General features: G+C 50.5%; 1 protein-coding gene across 1 annotated transcript; it reads left to right on the forward strand.

The window, feature by feature from the left end:
- The first annotated feature begins 19,101 nt into the window (after positions 1-19,101).
- Positions 19,102-20,849, forward strand: LOC102710348. Its single transcript, XM_015842334.2, has 3 exons — positions 19,102-19,759; positions 20,451-20,622; positions 20,718-20,849. The coding sequence occupies exons 1-3, from the start codon at positions 19,470-19,472 to the stop codon at positions 20,826-20,828; spliced, it is 573 nt and encodes a 190-aa protein (XP_015697820.1). The 5' UTR covers positions 19,102-19,469; the 3' UTR covers positions 20,829-20,849.
- The last annotated feature ends 213 nt before the right edge of the window (positions 20,850-21,062 follow it).

Genomic DNA, 21,062 nt, shown 5'->3' on the forward strand with positions numbered 1-21,062 from the left:
AGACACGACTCCACTACACTTGAACGTGCGCCGACATACCACCATGGTATACCGGAAAGGAGACCATGATAGGACCCGTTACACAACCCTTCCTATTTAATCGTACCACCCTTCAGGTATCACCCCCTCCTTTACACCAAGTTGGGCAGTCCCCTCTTGTGCCTTGGTAGATCCGGAAGCAGCAGAGGCTTTCGTTACACCACGATTGCCCGTCCATACTCCATCACGCCTACCCTTGCCACGGTACGTCAAATATTTCAAAGTCATGCTTCAAATCCCACCTTACCCATTTCGGCATGTGGTTAGCACTTAATTACTTCCAGGGTTTCCCGTGAACCGGTCCTTAATTACCATGGGTGCGACTCTCAAAACCATACACCCACAGCCCACCATTATCAATATTTTAGTTGACATTAACCCGAACCTGGTAATGAATCAATATCTCAGCTATTCAGGACTAAGCATGATTAAATGTGATCCCAATGAGCTATTTGTTCTAAGCACGGCTAAGCATTAACCTAAGCCTAACTCTAATCAATTTACCCCTGGTCCAGCATGGATAAAGTTGGATAAACAACGGCTTAATAATAAGGTTTACCCGAAGAAAATAAATACAATAAATACTTTAATTAAAACAATGCATATTTGAATTAATAAAGCGGGGAATTTGCAATAATGGGTTCAATATGATCAAAGATGAGTGTCACTTGCCTTGCTCTGGCCCTTGGGGAACTTCGGCGACGATCTCGAAGTAAACCGGCTCTTCGGCGGGGTCCGAATCTAAGCGACAAAGCACAAAAATAAATAAAACAGGCACAAACTCTACTGAAACAGCAAAAGAAACTATTTTTAATGGATTCTTGACAATTTTATGAATTTAATGAAATTTGAATGGACCTAAACGGAGACTAGATGAATTACTTATGAATTTTATAAGTTTTCTAGGTTTTTAGCTAAACAGAAAAGTCCTAAATCAATTATTGCCCAATTAATACGGCTGCTGACGTCAGCGAGGAGAGAGGAGGCTGACGGCTGACAGGTGGGGACCACCTGTCGATGAGAGAGAGGGTGAGGAGAGACTGACAGCTGGGTCCCACGGGAGGAGAGAGAGGAGGGAGGCGCGCGGTGACTGACGGGTGGGTCCCGCTCGTCAGCGAGAGGGGAGCAGAGAGGGAGGGGAGAGCGCGGCCGGCGGCGGGAGCGAGCGGTGGCAGCAGGGGCGACGCGGACGACGGCGCACGGCACGACGACAACGGCGCGATGGCGACAACGGCGCGATGGCGACGACGGCGACCGGCGACGGCGGACAACCGAGACGGCGGCGCACGCGGCGCAACCGAGCAAGGCGACGACAGCAGACTGGCGCGGCGACGGCGAGCGAGCGGCGGGCACGGGCACGCACGAGGGGCAGGTGACGGCGGCTAGACGGCGGCCGGCGGCGAGGACGGGCTCCGCACCCGTCCGGCGACGGTGTGCGTCTCGGCGGCGGTCGGCCGGGAAGGGGGAGAGAGAGGGGAGGAGGATGGAGACGCTCACCGGCGGCGGCGAACGCGCGGGCGGGTCGGCGAGATCGAGGCGGAGGTGATTAAGCGGGTAGGAGCGGAAGATCGGCGGTGGCGACGGAGATCGGTTGGCGACAGTGAGGAGACCGGACGCGGCGGCGATCGGGCGGCGAAGGAGTGCGTGGCGCTGGGGAGGCTCCCAGGCGGCGATGAGGGCGGCAGCAGGTCGGCGACAGCGAGGCGGAGGCGGTGACGCAGCTGGACGACGACGACCGGCGGCTGGCGGCGGAATCAACCGGCGGCGGCGAACGACGACAGCGCGGCGGCGACTCGGGCGGAGGTAGAAAGTGGGCGACGGCGCGCGGCGGCTCGGGATTTATAGGGTGGTGGCGCCGGCTAGGGCGGGCGAAGGTTGGAGACCGTGTCGGGCGCGACGCGGTCTCGGCGACGGCCGTTGCAGCGGCGGCGGTTGCGGCGGCGGCGCGGACTCGGACTCGGCGTGGCGCGGCGCGGCGCGGGCTGGCGCGGAGGTGGGGTTTCGGTCGCTGACAGGTGGGCCCCACCTGTCAGTGGCGCGAGGGAGGAGGGAGGCGACGCGGACTCGCGGGCGAGTGCGGCGCGGCGAGCTGGGCCGGGGCAGCGGCCCAAGCAGGGTGCGTGCGGAGAGGGGGAAGCCGGAGCCGGTCGGCTGGGCCGGCCGAGGGGAAATGGGCCGGCTCGGCTGGGCCGGCCTGGGAAGGAGGAGAGGAAAAAGAAAAAGGAAAAAGAAAAGGAAGGGAGGAAAATTGGACTTCGGCCCAATTTGAGAAGGAAAGGAAAAAGAAAGGAAAAAGGAGGGAAAAAGGAAAACCCCACTTTTGCCGAGTTTTAAATTAATTTGTTTGATCAAATTTTATTCTTCTGCAATTGGAATTTAAATCCAGTTAGTCGATTTGCGCGCCTCGATTTAATTGAGTTAAGTTCTTTTAGGGGGATTCTTCCTGAGTTAAATAAGCCGATTGTTGTTTACGAATTTCTTTTTACGATTTTAGGCTTAGGACAAAACTCCGGGCGTGACAAGTCTACCCCCCTTAAACGGAATCTCGACCCCGAGATTCGGAGGTACTGGCGAAGAGGTGCGGATGGGCGGCCTTGAGCTCGTCTTCTCTTTCCCATGTTGCTTCTTCTTCTGAGTGGTGACTCCACTGAACTCTGCAGAATCTGATCACACGGTTCCGAGTCTTCCTTTCACATGGCTGCCAAGCATGTTACCATGCCCCAACGTATCACCACGATACCACAGTACGGAAACCATGATAAGACCTTTCACCTAGCCCTCCTTAGACAATCGCGCCACGCTTCAGGTTTCACCCCCTCCTTTACACCAAGTCGGGCAGTCCCCTCTTGTGCCTTGGTAGATCCGGAAGCAGGAGAAGCTTTCGTTACACCACGATTGCCCGTCCATACTCCATCACGCCTACCCTTGCCTGGGTACGTCGAATAGGGACAAGCTAGATTACGAGTCTCACCGTTGCCCATTCTGGCTTGTGGTTAGTACGTGTAAGACCTTCAGGGTTTCCTGAGAACCGGTCCTTAATTACCATGAGCACGACTTTCAAAACCATGCACCCACAGCCCACCATAAGCAATATTTTAGTTGTATTAATCCACACTGGGAGATTAATAATGATTACAACCAATAAAGGTCTATCAAAGTTTAATCAGATAATTAAATAAGAATTGGTGAGCTAGTTGAACTAAGCATGGCTAAGCATTGACTAACCCTAATTCTAGTCAAATTAACCCTGGGATGACAATAATAATAAATGGGGATCAACAGATATATTGGTAAATGCCCAACAGATAAATAAAGTAAATACATTTGAATACAATGCATGTTTGAATGTAAAAGCGGGGGATTTTATAAACATAGGTTCAATATGATCAAAGAAGGGTGCCACTTGCCTTGCTTAGACCCACGAGAAACTTCGGCGACGACTTCGGGAACGAACGGCGCTGCGACGGGGTCAAAACCTACGACAAACAAGGCAAAACAAGAAAAACAGGCTAAAAACTACTGAAACAGAGAAAGAAACTATTTTTAATGGATTCTTGGCATTTTTCTGGATTTAATGAAACTTGAATGGACCTAAACGGAGACTAGATGAATTACTTATGAATTTTAGAAGTTTTCTGGGTTTTTAACTAAACAGAAAAGTCCTAAATCAATTATTGCACAATTAATGGGGCTGCTGACGTCAGCGAGGAGAGAGGAAACTGACGGCTGACAGGTGGGGACCACCTGTCGGTGAGAGAAGGGGAGAGGGAGAGACTGACACGCGAGCCCGGGGAAGAGAGAGAGGAAGGGGCTGGCGGGGTGGCGACTGACGAGTGGGTCCCGCTCGTCAGCGAGAGAGGAACAGAGAGGAAGGGAGCAGAGAGCGCGGCTCGCTGCGCGCGGCGCGACGGCGCGGCGGGCGGCGACCGGCGGACGGCGGCGCGGACCGGCGGGTATGCGGCGGACGGCGGCGACCCAGTGGGTGGCCACACGAGAGCTGGCGACGGCGCTAGGAGCGGCGACGCCGAAGGGAGAACAGCGGCGGCTCGGGGAGGACGACGACGATGGCGCAACGGGAGGGCGACGACGGCGTCGGCGAGCGCTAGCGCGAGGCGACGGGGAAGGCGGCGATGGCGAAGGTGGTGACGAGAATGGCGACGACGAGTCGACGCGGAGGAGGCGGAGACAGTGATGGGGTGGCGCGGCTCGGAGCGGCGACGAGCGGCGGGAGGGAAAGACGGTGACGGACGCCGGCAGCGGGACTTGGCGACCGTGCGACGACGGTGACGAAGGGCGGAGATGAAGGTGGTGGTGGGCGGAGGGGCGACGGCGACGCAAAGATGACGATTGCGACGAAGTGGGGAACGGCGGCGTGGAGACACGGCCGAGAGGGAGAGGGATCGGGGCGGCGCGGCGGTGAGTCAGCCAGTAGCGCGGCGGGCGGAGGAGCTCAGCGACGGCGTCGCGAGGGAGAGGGGGATGGGATGCGGCGTTCAGCCGGGGAGGCGGCGACGGCGCAGCAACGACGGCGTCGGCGACGACGTCGGGCGGCGACAAGCGGGCGGCTGTTGGGCCGGCGCAAGCGGAGCGGCGGGATCGGCGGCGACCGTGGCGAGCAGACCGTTGCGAGCGACGGCGCGACGGCGGGAAAGCAGAGCGATGGTTGCGTGTGGGAGGAGGTGGCGCGGTTAGGCGGCAGGCGGCCGGGCGAACGGTGGTCGGCGACGTCGGCGCGACGGCAGCGGACGGCGGCGACGACCGACGGCGCGGCGAGGGGCGGTGCTAAGGGCCGGCGGTTAGGCGGGGACCGAGGAAGAGAGGAGGCACATGGCCGACGGCGGCAACGGCGCCCGACGACGACGGCGACGACGCGACCAGCGGCAACGGCGTGGGACGGAGGCCGGCGGCCGGCAGCAGATGCGTCGCAGCGGCACGACAGGGACGCCGGGCAGCTCAGGGAGGCAACGACGGCGCGACGAGCGCGGCGGTGCGGCGAATGGCGGGAACGGGCGGCAAGCGGAGGGGCGATGGCAACGCCCAAGGCACGCGCGCGCACGGCGGCGGCGGCGGCAGCCTCGGCTGCATCCTGCGGAGAGGAAAATGAGGGGAGGAGGGGAGCGGAGAGGCTCACCGGCGATGGGAACGACGGCGACAGGTCGGCGAGGAGGCGGGACAGGTGGTGATGTCCGACGACGCGACGGCGACGACCGGGCGATGGGATTGGGGTGGTGGTGGCGAGGTCGGGAGCGGCGGCGACCGAGTGGCGAGAGGATGCGCGGGCGCTGGAGATGCCCGCCGGCGACGACCGGGGCGGTAGCAAGTCGGCGACGGCGAGGCGGAGGTGATGACGCGGGTGGGTGGCGACGTCCGACGACCGACGAGGAAATCGGCGGCTGACGGCGATGGAGGGGAGCTTCGGGCGGAGAGGGGAAAGTGGCGGCGGGGCGGAGGCGCGGGGATTTTATAGGGTGGCGGCGCCGGCTAGGGCGGAGCGGCCGGTGGAGACCGAGTCGACGACGCGGCGAACTCGGCGGCGGCGGTTGCGGCGGTGGTTGCAACGGCGGCGCGGCGGGCGGAGGTGTCGGGGCGGAGGCGGACTCGGCCGGTGCGGCGCGGCGCGGGCGCGGGCGAAGCCTGGTTGCTGACAGCTGGGCCCCACCTGTCAGTGGCACGGGGAAGGAGGGAGGCGAGGCAGACTTCGCAGCGAGCGCGGGCGCGGATGCGCGAGCGAGCTGGGCCGACGGCCCAGGCGGAGGGGAGGCGCGCGCGGGAGGGGCGGGAGGCCAGAGCCGGTCGGCTGGGCCGGCCGAGGGGAAGTGGGCTGGCTCGGCTGGGCCGGCCGAGGAAGGAGAAAAAGAAAAAGAAAAAGGAAAAAGAAAGAGGGAGGAAAATTGGACTTCGGCCCAATTTGAGAAGGAAGGGAAAAAGAAAGGAAAAAGGAGGGAAAAAGGAAAACCCTACTTTTGCCGAGTTTTAAATTAATTTGTTTGGCCAAATTTTATACTTCTGCAATTTAAATTTAAATCCTGTTAGTCGATTTGCGAGCCTCGATTTAATTAAATTAATTCCTTTTAGAGGGATTTTTCCTGAGTTAATTAAGCCAATTGTTATTTACGGATTTCTTTTACATATTTAGGCTTGGGACGAAACTCCGGGCGTGACAGAAACCATGATAAGACCTTTCACCTAACCCTCCCTAGACAATCGCACCACACTTCAGGTTTCACCCCCTCCTTTACACCAAGTCGGGCAGTCCCCTCTTGTGCCTTGGTAGATCCGGAAGCAGCAGAGGCTTTCGTTACACCACGATTGCCCGTCCATACTCCATCACGCCTACCCTTGCCTGGGTACGTCGAATAGGGACAAACTAGATTACGAGTCTCACCGTTGCCCATTCTGGCTTGTGGTTAGTACGTGTAAGACCTTCAGGGTTTCCTGAGAACCGGTCCTTAATTGCCATGGGCACGACTCTCAAAACCATGCACCCACAGCCCACCATAAGCAATATTTTAGTTGTATTAATCCACACTGGGAGATTAATAATGATTACAACCAATAAAGGTCTATCAAAGTTTAATCAGATAATTAAATAAGAATTGGTGAGCTAGTTGAACTAAGCATGGCTAAGCATTGACTAACCCTAATTCTAGTCAAATTAACCCTGGGATGACAATAATAATAAATGGGGATCAACAGATATATTGGTAAATGCCCAACAGATAAATAAAGTAAATACATTTGAATACAATGCATGTTTGAATGTAAAAGCGGGGGATTTTATAAACATAGGTTCAATATGATCAAAGAAGGGTGCCACTTGCCTTGCTTAGCCCCACGAGGAACTTCGGCGACGACTTCGAGAACGAACGGCGCTGCGACGGGGTCAAAACCTACGACAAACAAGGCAAAACAAGAAAAACAGGCTATAAAACTACTGAAACAGAGAAAGAAACTATTTTTAATAGATTCTTGGCAATTTTCTGGATTTAATGAAACTTGAATGGACCTAAACGGAGACTAGACGAATTACTTATGAATTTTATAAGTTTTCTGGGTTTTTAGCTAAACAGAAAAGTCCTAAATCAATTATTGCGCAATTAATGGGGCTGCTGACGTCAGCGAGGAGAGAGGAAGCTGACGACTGACAGATGGGGACCACCTGTCGGTGAGAGAGAGGGGGAGGGAGAGACTGACAGCTGGGTCCCACGGGAGGCGCGGGCGACTGACGGGTGGGGCCCGCTCGTCAGCGAGAGGGGAACAGAGAGGAAGCAGCGAGCGCGCGACCGGCGGCGGGAGCGGCGGGCGGCGCGGCGGCGGCGGCGCACGGCGACGGCGACGACGCGACGGCGACGACAGCACGACGGCGACAACGGCGCGACGACGACGGCCGGCGTCCGGCGGCAGCACGGGTGCAGACAGCGTGGGTGCACGGCGACGACGGCACGACGGCGACGACCGACGACGAGCGCGGGTGCGGACGGGCGCGGGCGGCGGCGGCTAGACGACGGCGTCACGAAGGCGACAACGGCCGCAGCGAGTGGCGGCGAAGACGAGCTTCGCACCCGCCCGGCGACGGCGTGCGGCTCGGCGGCGGTCGGCCGGGAAGGGGGAGAGAGAGGGGAGGAGGATGGAGACGCTCACCGACGGCGGCGAACGCGCGGACGAGTCGGCAAGATCGAGGCGAAGGGGGCGACGCGGGTATGGGCGGGAGATCGGCAACGGCGGCGGAGATCGACGGGCGACGGCGAGGAGAACGGACGCGGCGGCGACCGGGCGGCGAAGGAGTGCGCGGCACTGGGGAGCTCCCTGGCGACGACGAGGGCGACAGCACGTCGGCGATAGCGAGGCGGGACGGTGACGCAGCTGGACGGCAACGACCGGCAGCTGGCGGCGAGATCTACCGGCGGCGGCGAACGACGACAGCGTGGCGGCGGCTCGGGCGGAGGCGGAAAGTGGGCGACGGCTAGCGGTGGCTCGGGATTTAAAGGGTGGCGGCGCCGGCTAGGGCGGGTGGAGGTTGGAGACCGAGTCGGGCACGACGCGGTCTCGGCGGCGGCCGATGCGGCGGCGGCGCGGAGTCCGGCTCGGACGCGGCGCGGCGCGGCGCGGGCGAGCAGGCATGGTCGCTGACAGGTGGGCCCCACCTATCAGTGGCGCGAGGGAGGAGGGAGGCGGCGCGGACTCACGGGCGCGGGCGCGGCGCGGGAGCTAGGCCGAGCGGCGGACCAGGCGGAGGCGCGCGCGGAGAGGGGAGGCCGGAGCCGGTCGGCTGGGCCGACCGAGGGGAAATGGGCCGGCTCGGCTGGGCCGGCCCGGGAAGGAAGGAGAAGAAAAAGAAAAAGGAAAAAGAAAAGGAAGGGAGGAAAATTGGACTTCGGCCCAATTTGAGAAGGAAGGGAAAAAGAAAGGAAAAAGGAGGGAAAAAGGAAAACCCCACTTTTGCCGAATTTTAAATTAATTTGTTTGATCAAATTTTATACTTCTGCAATTTGAATTTAAATCCAGTTAGTCGGTTTGGAACCTCGATTTAATTGAATTAATTTCTCTTAGAGGGATTCTTCCTGAGTTAATTAAACCAATTGTTATTTACGGATTTTTTTTACGATTTAAGGCTTAGGACAAAACTCCGGGCGTGACACCCTGAGTGTTGTCATCAGACTGTAAGCAGCTTCCTGGCAGGCATGCTCATGCGAACCTCCGGCTCCTTCTGCTTCCAAGTTAGGGAGGAAACCGGGGATTCCATGTAGCTCCAATCTGACACGGTGGGGAAACTCGCCTTCAAGAGGGTGGATCATGGTGTACTCCGGCTCATAGGGGTATCCTGCCGTGAACGAGACTCTTGCCAACTCTGCCACGAATCCAGCCATTCCGTTTCCACGATGGTACAAAGGATGGTCAACCATCTAAAGAACACAAGGATTTGGAATCAATAGATGCAAAATTTTATTTCAAGATAAATAAATCATAAAAGAAACAAAGTAAATAAAGTTTTACCCGTAAATCGATTTACTCACGCTTTTCAACCAAAGGGGTTTTGTCTTTTTAAATGACACGCTTTTGAAAAGCACTAACTCATTTTCAAAACACTCTAACTTTCGCAAACTATGCACAAACATGAAAAGCAGAGGGCTCTTAGGGTTTCCATTGGGCTGATCCTACGGTCAAACCTGGCTCTCATACCATCTTGTCACGCCCAGAAATTCCTCACACGAATTTCTGAACTTAATTGTGTATTAAATCCCTATCCAGGACCAGCCAGGGTACACAAAAAGACAATGTTGATTACATAACCAGCGTTCTTAGAAACAACTGAAAATTACACTTATTCTAGCGAAAATGCAGGGGAAAGGAAAAAAGAAAAGAAGACTAGCTTCAGCGGGAACGGCTCCAGTCCACAGGCAACGCTTCGACGGCGGAACAGCTCACTCCTGAGAGGCACCTCCATCGGACTCGACTTCTAGCTCTGGGGTGGGAAAGTTAAGCAAGGCTGAGTACATACCACCGTACTCAACAAGTAACACGGACAAGGGGGAAATAAATGATGCATAGGGATTAACAAGGACAGGCTAGGGTTAGTTGCAATAAAGCAGCAGTTAAACAAATAACAGAGATTAAACAGAAATACAGGTAATTGAATATAGTAAAGCACAAGTAAATAACGGTTGTAAAATACCACAACGCTGTCCAACGTTACACCACGTTCCAACAGGCCCAACCACTACTCAACGTTACACCACGTTGCCGTAGTCCCGAGTGATAACCATCTTACTCAAGTTATTAAAGGTTCACTAATCACAGTGAAGCTGGGAGCTCGTCCGTAACCGTGGGCACGGCTATTCGAATAGTTTATACTCTGATCAGAGGTGTACTACTGTACCCAGAAGACACGACTCCACTACACTTGAACGTGCGCCGACATACCACCATGGTATACCGGAAAGGAGACCGTGATAGGACCCGTTACACAACCCTTCCTATTTAATCGTACCACACTTCAGGTTTCACCCCCTCCTTTACACCAAGTCGGGCAGTCCCCTCTTGTGCCTTGGTAGATCCGGAAGCAGCAGAGGCTTTCGTTACACCACGATTGCCCGTCCATACTCCATCACGCCTACCCTTGCCACGGTACGTCAAATAGTTCAAAGTCATGCTTCAAATCCCACCTTACCCATTTCGGCATATGGTTAGCACTTAATTACTTCCAGGGTTTCCCGTGAACCGGTCCTTAATTACCATGGGTGCGACTCTCAAAACCATACACCCACAGCCCACCATTATCAATATTTTAGTTGACATTAACCCGAACCGGGTAATGAATCAATATCTCAGCTATTCAGGACTAAGCATGATTAAATGTGATCCTATTGAGCTATTTGTTCTAAGCATGGCTAAGCATTAACCTAAGCCTAACTCTAATCAATTTACCCCTGGTCCAGCATGGATAAAGTTGGATAAACAACGGCTTAATAATAAGGTTTACCCGAAGAAAATAAATACAGTAAATACTTTATTAAAACAATGCATATTTGAATTAATAAAGCGGGGAATTTGCAATAATGGGTTCAATATGATCAAAGATGAGTGTCACTTTCCTTGCTCTGGCCCTTGGGGAACTTCGGCGACGATCTCGAAGTAAACCGGCTCTTCGGCGGGGTCCGAATCTAAGCGACAAAGCACAAAAATAAATAAAACAGGCACAAACTCTACTGAAACAGCGAAAGAAACTATTTTTAATGGATTCTTGACAATTTTATGAATTTAATGAAATTTGAATGGACCTAAACGGAGACTAGATGAATTACTTATGAATTTTATAAGTTTTCTGGGTTTTTAGCTAAACAGAAAAGTCCTAAATCAATTATTGCGCAATTAATGGGGCTGCTGACTCAGCGAGGAGAGAGGAGGCTGACGGCTGACAGGTGGGGACCACCTGTCGATGAGAGAGAGGGTGAGGAGAGACTGACAGCTGGGTCCCACGGGAGGAGAGAGCGGAGGGAGGCGCGGGGTGACTGACGGGTGGGTCCCGCTCGTCAGCAAGAGGGGAGTAGAGAGGGGATGAGCGCGGCCGGCGGCGAGGACGGGCTCCGCACCCATCCGGCGACGGTGTGCGTCTCGGCGGCGGTCGGCCGGGAAGGGGGAGAGAGAGGGGAGGAGGATGGAGACGCTCACCGGTGGCGGCGAACGCGCGGGCGGGTCGGCGAGATCGAGGCGGAGGTGGTGATGCGGGTAGGAGCGGAAGATCAGCGGTGGCGACGGAGATCGGTTGGCGACAGTGAGGAGACCGGACGCGGCGGCGACCGGGCGGCGAAGGAGTGCGCGGCGCTGGGGAGGCTCCCTGGTGGCGACGAGGGCGGCAGCAGGTCGGCGACAGCGAGGCGGAGGCGGTGACGCAGCTGGACGACGACGACCAGCGGCTGGCGGCGGAATCAACCGGCGGCGGCGAACGACGACAGTGCGGCGGCGACTCGGGCGGAGGTGGAAAGTGGGCGACGGCGTGCGGCGTTTCGGGATTTATAGGGTGGTGGCGCCGGCTAGGGCGGGCGGAGGTTGGAGACCGAGTCAGGCGCGACGCGGTCTCGGCGGCGGTCGTTGCGGCGGCGGCGGTTGTGGCAGCGGCGCGTACTCGGACTCGGCACGGCGCGGCGCGGCATGGGCTGGCGCGGAGGCGGGGTTTCGGTCGCTGACAGGTGGGCCCCACCTGTCAGTGGGCGAGGGAGGATGAAGGCGACGCGGACTCGCGGGCGAGTGCGGCGCGGCGAGCTGGGCCGGGGCAGCGGCCCAGGCGGGGTGCGCGCAGAGAGGGGGAAGGCGGAGCCGGTCGGCTGGGCCGGCCGAGGGGAAATGGGCCGGCTCGGCTGGGCCGGCCCGGGAAGGAGGAGAGGAAAAAGAAAAAGGAAAAAGAAAAGGAAGGGAGGAAAATTGGACTTCGGCCCAATTTGAGAAGGAAAGGAAAAAGAAAGGAAAAAGGAGGGAAAAAGGAAAACCCCACTTTTGCCGAGTTTTAAATTAATTTGTTTGATCAAATTTTATTCTTCTGCAATTTGAATTTAAATCCAGTTAGTCGATTTGCGCGCCTCGATTTAATTGAGTTAAGTTCTTTTAGGGGGATTCTTCCTGAGTTAAATAAGTCGATTGTTGTTTACGAATTTCTTTTTACGATTTTAGGCTTAGGACAAAACTCCGGGCGTGACAAGTGGCACCCTTCTTTGATCATATTGAACCTATGATTATAAAATTCCTCGCTTTACATTCAAACGTGCATTGTTTTAAGCAAATCTATTTATTGTATTTATCTCTTGGGCGTTTACCTTTATATACCCGTTGATCCCCATTTATTATTATTGTCATCCCAGGGTTAATTTGACTAGAAATAGGGTTAGGATATGCTTAGCCATGCTTAGTTCAACTAGCTCACCAGTTATTATTTAATTATTGTTACACTTTGATACACCTTTAATGGTTGTTATCATTATTCATTTCCCGATGTGGATTAATATAACTAAAATATTACTTATGGTGGGTTGTGGGTGCATGGTTTCGAGAGTCGTGCCCATGGCAATTAAGGACCAGTTCTCAGAAAACCCTGAAAGTCTTACACGTACTAACCACAAGCCAGAATGGGCAACGATGAGACTCGTAATCTAGCTTATCCCTATTCGACGTACCGAGGCAAGGGTAGGCGTGATGGAGTATGGACGGGCAATCGTGGTGTAACGAAAGCCTCTGCTGCTTCCGGATCTACCAAGGCACAAGAGGGGACTGCTCGACTTGGTGTAAAGGAGGGGGTGAAACCTGAAGTGTGGTGCGATTGTCTAGGGAGGGTTAGGTGAAAGGTCTTATCATGGTTTCGGTACTGAGGTATCTTGGTGATATGTTGGGGCATGGTAACATGCTTGGCAGCCATGTCTTGTGGGTAAAGTTGTACACCTCTGCAGAGTAAAACTATTCGAATAGCCGTGCCCGCGGTTATTGGGCGAACTGATAGACTCACTGGGATTAGTTGAACCATTAATAACCTGATTAATCTTGGAACTGGTTTGACCCTCCGCAACGTGGTGTAACGTTGGTAGTGGTTTGGGTCTGTCGCAACGTGGTTTAACGTTGGGCAGAGGGTTGACCCTGTCGCTACGTGGTGTAACGTTCGACAGTGGTTTGGGTCTATTGCAACGTGGTGTAACGTTGGACAGTGGATGATTATTTTAAATGTTACTTTACTTTTATTTCAGTCTATTTTATCTACTGTTTTGCTAAATTACCGCAGCTTTATGCAATTTAACCTTAGCCTATCCCTTGATACCCTATTGCATTCATTATTCTCCCTCTCTTGGGTGTTACTTGTTGAGTACGGTGGTTTGTACTCAGCCTTGCTTAATTTTCCCCCACCAGAGCAAGTGCCAGAGCCTGTGTCAGAAGAAGGTTGTTCCCAAGGTTGAAGTGAGGTTTAGTCCGCCGTCAAGAATGCCTGTGGTGTGGAGCCGTCATCACCAGCTAAAGCTGAAGATTAGATGGTCTAGTCTGGTTTTTCTTTTTCCGCTGCATTTCGATAGATAATTGTTTTTATCTGTTTTTAAGTCGTGGAACTGTGTATTCATTTGTCATAGTCTGTACTCGGGCCGATTCCTGGACCGAGATTTAATACATGCTATTGTTCAGAAATTTGGTGTAAATTTCTGGGCGTGACAGTCGCAATGTGGTGTAATGTTGGGCAGAGGGTTGACCCTGTCGCTACGTGGTGTAACGTTCGACAGCGGTCTGGGCCTGTTGCAACGTGGTGTAACGTTGGATAGTGGATGATTATTTTAACTATTTACTCTACTCATTTTATTCTATTTTATTTACTGTTTTGCTAAATTATTGTTGCTTTGTGCAATTTAAACTTAGCATATCCTTAATACTCTATTGCATTCATTATTCTCTCTCTTGGGTGTTACACTTGTTGAGTACGGTGGTTTGTACTCAGCCTTGCTAAATTTTTCCCCACCAGAGAAAGTGTTAAAGCCTTTGTCAGAAGGAGGCAGATTCGAAGGTTGAAGTGGGGTTCCGTCCGCCGTCAAGAATGCTTGTGGTGTGGAGCCGTCATCGCCAACTGAAGCTGTAGATTAGATGGTTCTAGTCTTGTTTTTCTTTTCCGCTGTATTTCGAAAGATAATTGTTTTTTATTTGTTTTTAAGTCGTGGAACTGTGTATTAATTTGTCATAGTGTGTACTCGGGTTGATTCCTAGACTGAGATTCAATACATGCTATTGTTCAAAAATTATGTGTAAATTTCTGGACGTGACACTTATTTGGTTTCGCTATTTGTGTGTGTGTGTGATAGATCGACCAGAAGCTATCGTCGACTCCGCAGAAGCTGACGTGGACCCTGAAGACTACGCTGAAGCTTTAGAAGACCACATTGCACAAGACAAGCCATGAAACCACTCTTTGATCAACTTGAGAACCCAAGTAGAGAACCACTTAGTATTTTATGCATTATTTAATTCCAAATACTATTTTGGCATATAATTTACTTTTGAAATAATATTGTTATATTAGTTACTGCCTTTCTATATACTTTGTTATTACAACCAATGCTTTGAATTGCTATATCTTGTACCTTGATAGCCTAAGTATAGCTTTGCATACTTTAGAATATCATTGTAGTGGATAATACCATCGAACTTTTATACATATATATATGTTTTGCTCGTCATCACATGATGGCTATGTCAGGCTATATAAAATATTGTTTTTGATATAAATCACTCGCCTTGAGTGATATGGAAGATAACTCCGGGTGAAGATTGGGTCCTGGATGTTAAGACATGCTAACTTCGGGTGAAGGTTGGTGTCCTAGATGTTAGGACATGTATTACTGTGTTTAAAATATGCATGTTTTGTGCTAGTTTGGTTGCTTCCTTGGGTATAAGGATAAACCCTCTTATACCAAGAAAAGTGATATAGTTTTGCCCATCCACAGGATCGAGTAATCGGACTTAACCTAGTACGTGGTCCCACTATATGAAAGACTAAAGGTTGGCTCTAGGAGCAGGTAGGGGTGGACATGTGTAAGAGGCCACGGGCCAAGTTGACATGATCTCATAACAGTGGCACCCGTGAAAGCAACAATCATTCTATGCCATGCTTTTGGTCGAGCAAGTGTCCGACTGCTAGGACGGTATTAACACCAAAATTCCGTATTGGATTCGGATAAGAAAAGGTGCAATCGCCGATAGAAAATCTTATCCACAAGAAGCCGAATTCAAGAAGAAATCATGAAGACCCAAGGCTTGGCGGCGCAAATTTATCTATTAATTAGAGTTAGTTAGGATTTCTATTTTAGCTCTAAGGAAGTTAGAGTCCAATCGGGATTTGTGTGTTAGAGATAGAATCTAAGTAGGAGTTTGTTATTTCTTTTTATATATTAGGAGTTGTATGTCATGTCCAACACGGCCTAGCATCAACCCAAGGGTATAAATATGTATGCCCAGAGTCATTGTTTTTCATCTACACATCAATTAGATCAACTTCTTTCGGCGCATCGCCACCCTCTTGTCCGAGGTTCTCAACTCCGGCGGAACTTGGCACCTGACGCGGGGCTGCATCGCTTCGATCTCCAGCGGAGGGGTAAGTCCATCGTTCCACCGGGCCACGGTAATCGTTCGGCTAGATTAGAACTGTCTCGGTTCGGTCCGATCTTCTAATCTAGTTGCGCGATTGCTAGTTATCGTATCAGGTTCAACTTAGATCACTTTCTGTGTCAAGTTGATTTGGTCGACCACTTTGGGCGATCTACGTAGGTTTGATATTTGCTGTTTGACATATTCAATCTAGTACTGTCTTGGTTAGGTCCGATCTAGTAGATTCCGTTTGTCAAATAGTTTATATCAGATTTATGTATTTTGCTCATTGTTCTATTGGAGTACCAGCCGATAGGTTATCAATCATCGGCTCATCGGCTTGATAGCAATCTAGATCTGTTTTGGTATCTAGCCTGACATTGCTAGGTTTAATCTTGAACTGTCTCGGTTGGGTCCGATCTTCTATGATTATTCTTAGCAATCTAGGCTAGGTATTTTATAGATCTGGGTTGTTTGTCCGCCATCTATAGCCGATGATTTTTGCCGATCTACATGCTTATCATATTTACATCAATAGAGTAGCCGATCACTTTACTGCATTATTTCTATACCAATCGGCTTGATTTAGTTAGATCGACAGTCATTTATGTTGCATCGGCTTATGAGAATTACATGGGAGTTGGGTTTAGCCGATCGTAACACATGATTCATTGCTTATTCAAAGTAATTCGTCTGTTTATTTATTAGCCTTATCAATCTTCATGTTTCCTATAACCATATCGTGCTCGACTGTATACTGTCTTGGTTAAGTCCAATCTTTGTTTGTCTAGTTCGATCTGGTTATAGGGGCTCGTCCGATCGACTAAGATTAATAAGTGACTTGGTGGATTATGTTGGTATAATATTTAATTTAACTCTATTTCTATCAAGTTTCTAGCCGATCCAATCTTTTTATAGCCGATTGCTCTGCCTATCGGCTAACTGCTACTGCACCTACATCTGATCGACTGGATATTTAATCACCTATCGGCTCAATAGCCGATCGACTTGTTTTACTATTTATCTTGTCAGTTGTAGGGTCAAACTGACTGGCATGCCCACGCATCTTCTAAGATTTAGGTCCTGCACTGGAGCTGTCTAAGATTGACTCCCAGGCCTTCATGTGTGACACGTCAACGATCACATTTTGACGTCAACAGACGGAGGCTATCCCATTGTGCAGTAACTTATAGTAAGTGGGACTAATGAATGGTTCTGTTATCTCGACTCTGATCCAGGTGTGGTATCGTGGGGGTAAAGCTGGCAGACGTTGCAGAGTTGTATTGTATTCGGATACGTCGTCCTCCCGGTTAATGGACATGTGTCATTGGGTAATTCCTATTTCTTATGGTATGAGTAGATTTTATAATTAAAATTTGGATTGGAATAAGATGAGGGTGATGGTGATTAATATTGGTATGTTTTAAACTGTCGATTTACAAAATGTTTACAAAATAAACTGTTTATCAAAGTATGGAAAAACTTTTTTTATAGGCTTGTTATCAGCCCATCTTAATGAACCCTATATCCTTATACTAGTTGCATCATTATAGTTGTGTTCTTGATCGTGGTTTGCTGGGTATGTTAGTACTCACCTCTTGCATATAATGTGGTTCAGAGCAGCAGTTCTTCGCCGAACAAGCGCAAGAAGGTGAAGAGTTCTTTTGTGGCGAGGAGTTCTTTTAGGTCGGCCTGCTCTTAGGCATGCCTGTGGTGTTTAGTTGGCTTTCACGTATGGTTCTTTTGCTTATAGGTTAGTGCGCTGTGTGATTTTGGCCGACTTGCTCCAAAAAGCTGTTGTAGTTGTCTTTTGTATATTATTTCATGTAAAATATACCAATATTGTAACCGAAGTTGTTCTGTTTATCAATCTGTGCATGATTAAAATCCTCGACGATTGTGCATGGTTTCGGGGTACCGAGCTTAAATAGGGTATCCCTAGATCCCAACATTCACCAAAGACCTAAGCCAGTTAAACTAGCCAAGTTGTTTTAAGCCAACCGACATCGACAAATACAATGACTCCTCTGACCCAAAGTCCTAATTGACGGTTTATGCAATGGCCATCCAGGCAGCTAGCGATGACTCCAAGGCCACGACCAACTATCAACCAGTCACTTTGGCACATTCGATGAGATATTGGTTGTCGAGGCTCCCTAATCGGTCCATCGATTCTTGGGAGGAGCTTTGCGATTGGGTTATCGCTAACCTCCAAGGTACTATGATAGGCCATGGACCAAATACGAATCTGTCTGAGCCTATATCAAACGGTTCTCTGAGGTTCACAATTCCATCCCTGACATCAAGGATGATGTGGAGCCAACTACAATTAAGGATATCTTTGACATGGCTAACTCTTGCGCCATGTCAGTAGGTGCATCCTATTTACCTGTCAGTCTGATCGACACGATGACAAGGCCCAACAATAATCCAAAGGAAAGGAAAACGAGCACCACAAGGACTCTGATGACAAGCACAAGGGACAAGCGAAAACGAAAGCCGTAAGAGCTCATGTTGGCTACTGATTGCAACTGATCCACCACCCTAAGCTCAACAAGTATGATAAGGCGATGATCTAGATCGACTCGAAGAAGCACAAGACATCGCAAAAATCCAGTCAGTATGCTATCTGCAAGGTTTGCATTGTTACCATAGTCACAATGTCCGAGGTCGGGGATTCCTGGTTGGTGATTTAGTGCTACGCAATGTTCATACTATCAAAGACTGACACAAATTGTACCCGATCTAGGAGGGACCCTACATCATTGTGGTGGTCACTCACCCCAGCTCGTATCGACTAGAGATGGAAGATGGAACATTGTTGAAGAACTCGTGGAATATCAAACAGCTAAGTCTCTTTCATACGTAGTCCTTTTTGTAAAAAATTCTTTCTCACAAACCTTTGACTGCTTGTGCCAAGTGGTTTCACCCCTCAGCAAACTAGTCGAGGGATACACTGTGTCGTGTCATATGGTTCTTTTAAAGGCTGTTATTTGAAAGCTCTTTATTTGAGCATCAGATCAATATTTAAATAAAGCTAAACAAGGTTCGCCGCTAAACCCTATTTACGGTGCCGAATCGGTAATACAATATGCTCCAATCGAGTATGAGTTAGTACCAACCAAGTAGTTCATGCTGGTGAGCTATTATGTTTGGTATCTTGTAGGAATCACTCCGTTTTAAAATGAGTTTTAAAATGAGATCTGTATAACAACCCCTTAGAGCAGGTGCAATAAGCTGAATAGGTGGACTCCAAAACTATGCTATGTCATTGTATTCAGAAGAGAATTGATGAGAGAGAGCAAGGCAGCGACAACTCTATTGGCTGGCGATAGCTCTGTTTCCCACGCACTACAGCTCGCTTGCAACCAAAGTTGACGATAAAAAACGTGATTTGTGGGCCCCACCCACCACAGTCGATCCCCTTCCAGCCATCCACCACCGTGCCGCACGCACAGGATCCCCTTCCACCCTCCTGCCACGCGCGATCGATTTTCTTCCACCGCCACTGTGCGCGATCGATCTCCTCCCCTAGGCTTCCGCAATGTGCAATTGATCTCCCAGCGGTATCGATCTCCCGCGCGCGCGATCGAGCAGCCACCCGCGCGGGAAATCTGCCGCCCCAACCGACAAAGCCTGCGCGGATCATCTCCGCCGCCCCACCTGCGCGCGTCGAATCTCTGCCGGCCCACCCGCGCACGCCATCTCTGCCGCCTCACCCTGCGCGCGCCATCTCCCTCTAGGCCGATTCTTCTTCCATCCACGAGCGCGAAATCCTCTCCCGAAACAAATCCGCCCCAAAAAATTCATCTTCTAGTAGATTGACGGTCATGGCCCCCACTATATCCCTTCCCTCTTCCGGCTCGCTTAATCTCTCCTGCCCGCACGACAAAGGTTGCGCCACCTCCGCATACCGTCCCGAGCTCGTCGCATCCTCCTGGTGTTCCTACCCCTTCAGCTATGCCATATCCTTATGGAGGTCCTTGGTTCCCCGCGCCACTGCTGACTTCGTTTGCTTCACCACCATCGCAACCCATGCCGAGTTCATCTGCATGTTCTCTCCCTACAGCTGCCAAACCGACATCAACACGCAACACGTGCAACTCAATCCTGAAGAAAGGTAAGCTAGTTCTGATTTTTGTTGTTCTGTTTAACATTGCCGATTTTATATGTGTATAACTATTGTACAAAATCCTAGTAATGGTTGCAGTAGTTACTAAGAATCATATGTACTTTGGTTTAGGGTGTTTTATTGCTTTCCTATTTGATGTTGGTACTCTGTAGTATCACACTTTTGCCGGAAAACAGAGATATGAGTTTAATTACTTAATCTGCATTGCTGAAAACTGCCTGTAACATATCTTGGGCTGAGATAGATTTATTTCGTCCTATATATATAACAATCAGAACAGCAACTCAGTAAATAAAAAATATTGTTCTTGTTTAAAAAAATTATGATATATGTGCCCATATGTTTTAAGTTTCAGTATCAGTAGCTTGTTTTCAGGATATCAGTACCTTGTTTTACCTATGACTGCAGCAGGGGTGGAGGGGATATAAAAAATATTAGCTATGGTCAAACTATAATGTCAACCATGTCTATGTGATACAGTCTGTAGAAACAATTGCTATGCAAATAAATTTATGTCTATATAAGTAAATTATAAGTTTTATATTATACTTAAACTATAAATATAGTTGTTGCTCAAAGCATATGTAAGATCACTGCATGTTAAATTTTTTCACGATGTATAGAACACCTCAATACACACAACTTGAACAAGATTTAATTGTTCATGCTTTCTGTACAGGGGAGTGGAATCTCGTCCGTGTGGCGGGTTCGTTAATCTTATCAATGCCCCATCAAACCATACAAACCATCATGCTGAAGGGAGTCCAACGCAGCCTATCAATATTGAGAATGGAGATATCGCTAGGACCGAGAAACGCTTGTCATGGATGAATGATGAAGACTTGAGATTGGTTAGTGACCTGTGTGAGTTATTTATTTGTCAATGCGAAATGGTCCTAACTTTCATTACGTACACAGTAAACATCTTTTTTTCATGAAATTGCAGATCAGTGCCTGGCTGAACAACTCAAATGATCCTATAGAATCAAATTTCAAGAAGAATGATGTCACGCCCAGAAATTCCTTACACGAATTTCTGAACTTAATTGTGTATTAAATCCCGGTCCAGGACCAGCCAGGGTACACAAAAGGACAATATTGATTACATAACCATCGTTCTTAGAAACAACTGAAAATTACACTTATTCTAGCGGAAATGCAGCGGAAAGGAAAAAAAAGGTAGACTAGCTCCAGTGGGTACGGCTCCAGTCCACAGGCAAAGCTTCGACAGCGAATCAGCTCACTCCTGAGAGGCACCTCCATCGGACTCAACTTCTAGCTCTGGTGGGGA

Source organism: Oryza brachyantha, chromosome 11, assembly GCF_000231095.2.
Source record: "Oryza brachyantha chromosome 11, ObraRS2, whole genome shotgun sequence".
In the NCBI taxonomy this organism is placed as follows: Eukaryota; Viridiplantae; Streptophyta; class Magnoliopsida; order Poales; family Poaceae; genus Oryza; species Oryza brachyantha.

Coding starts and splice junctions, on each gene's coding strand:
- LOC102710348 (XM_015842334.2), top strand. CDS start 19,470: ATGGCCCCCACTATATCCCTTCCCTCTTCCGGCTCGCTTAATCTCTCC. Junction 19,760..20,450: donor CAACTCAATCCTGAAGAAAG/GTAAGCTAGTTC, acceptor CTTTCTGTACAG/GGGAGTGGAATCTCGTCCGT. Junction 20,623..20,717: donor ATGATGAAGACTTGAGATTG/GTTAGTGACCTG, acceptor ATGAAATTGCAG/ATCAGTGCCTGGCTGAACAA.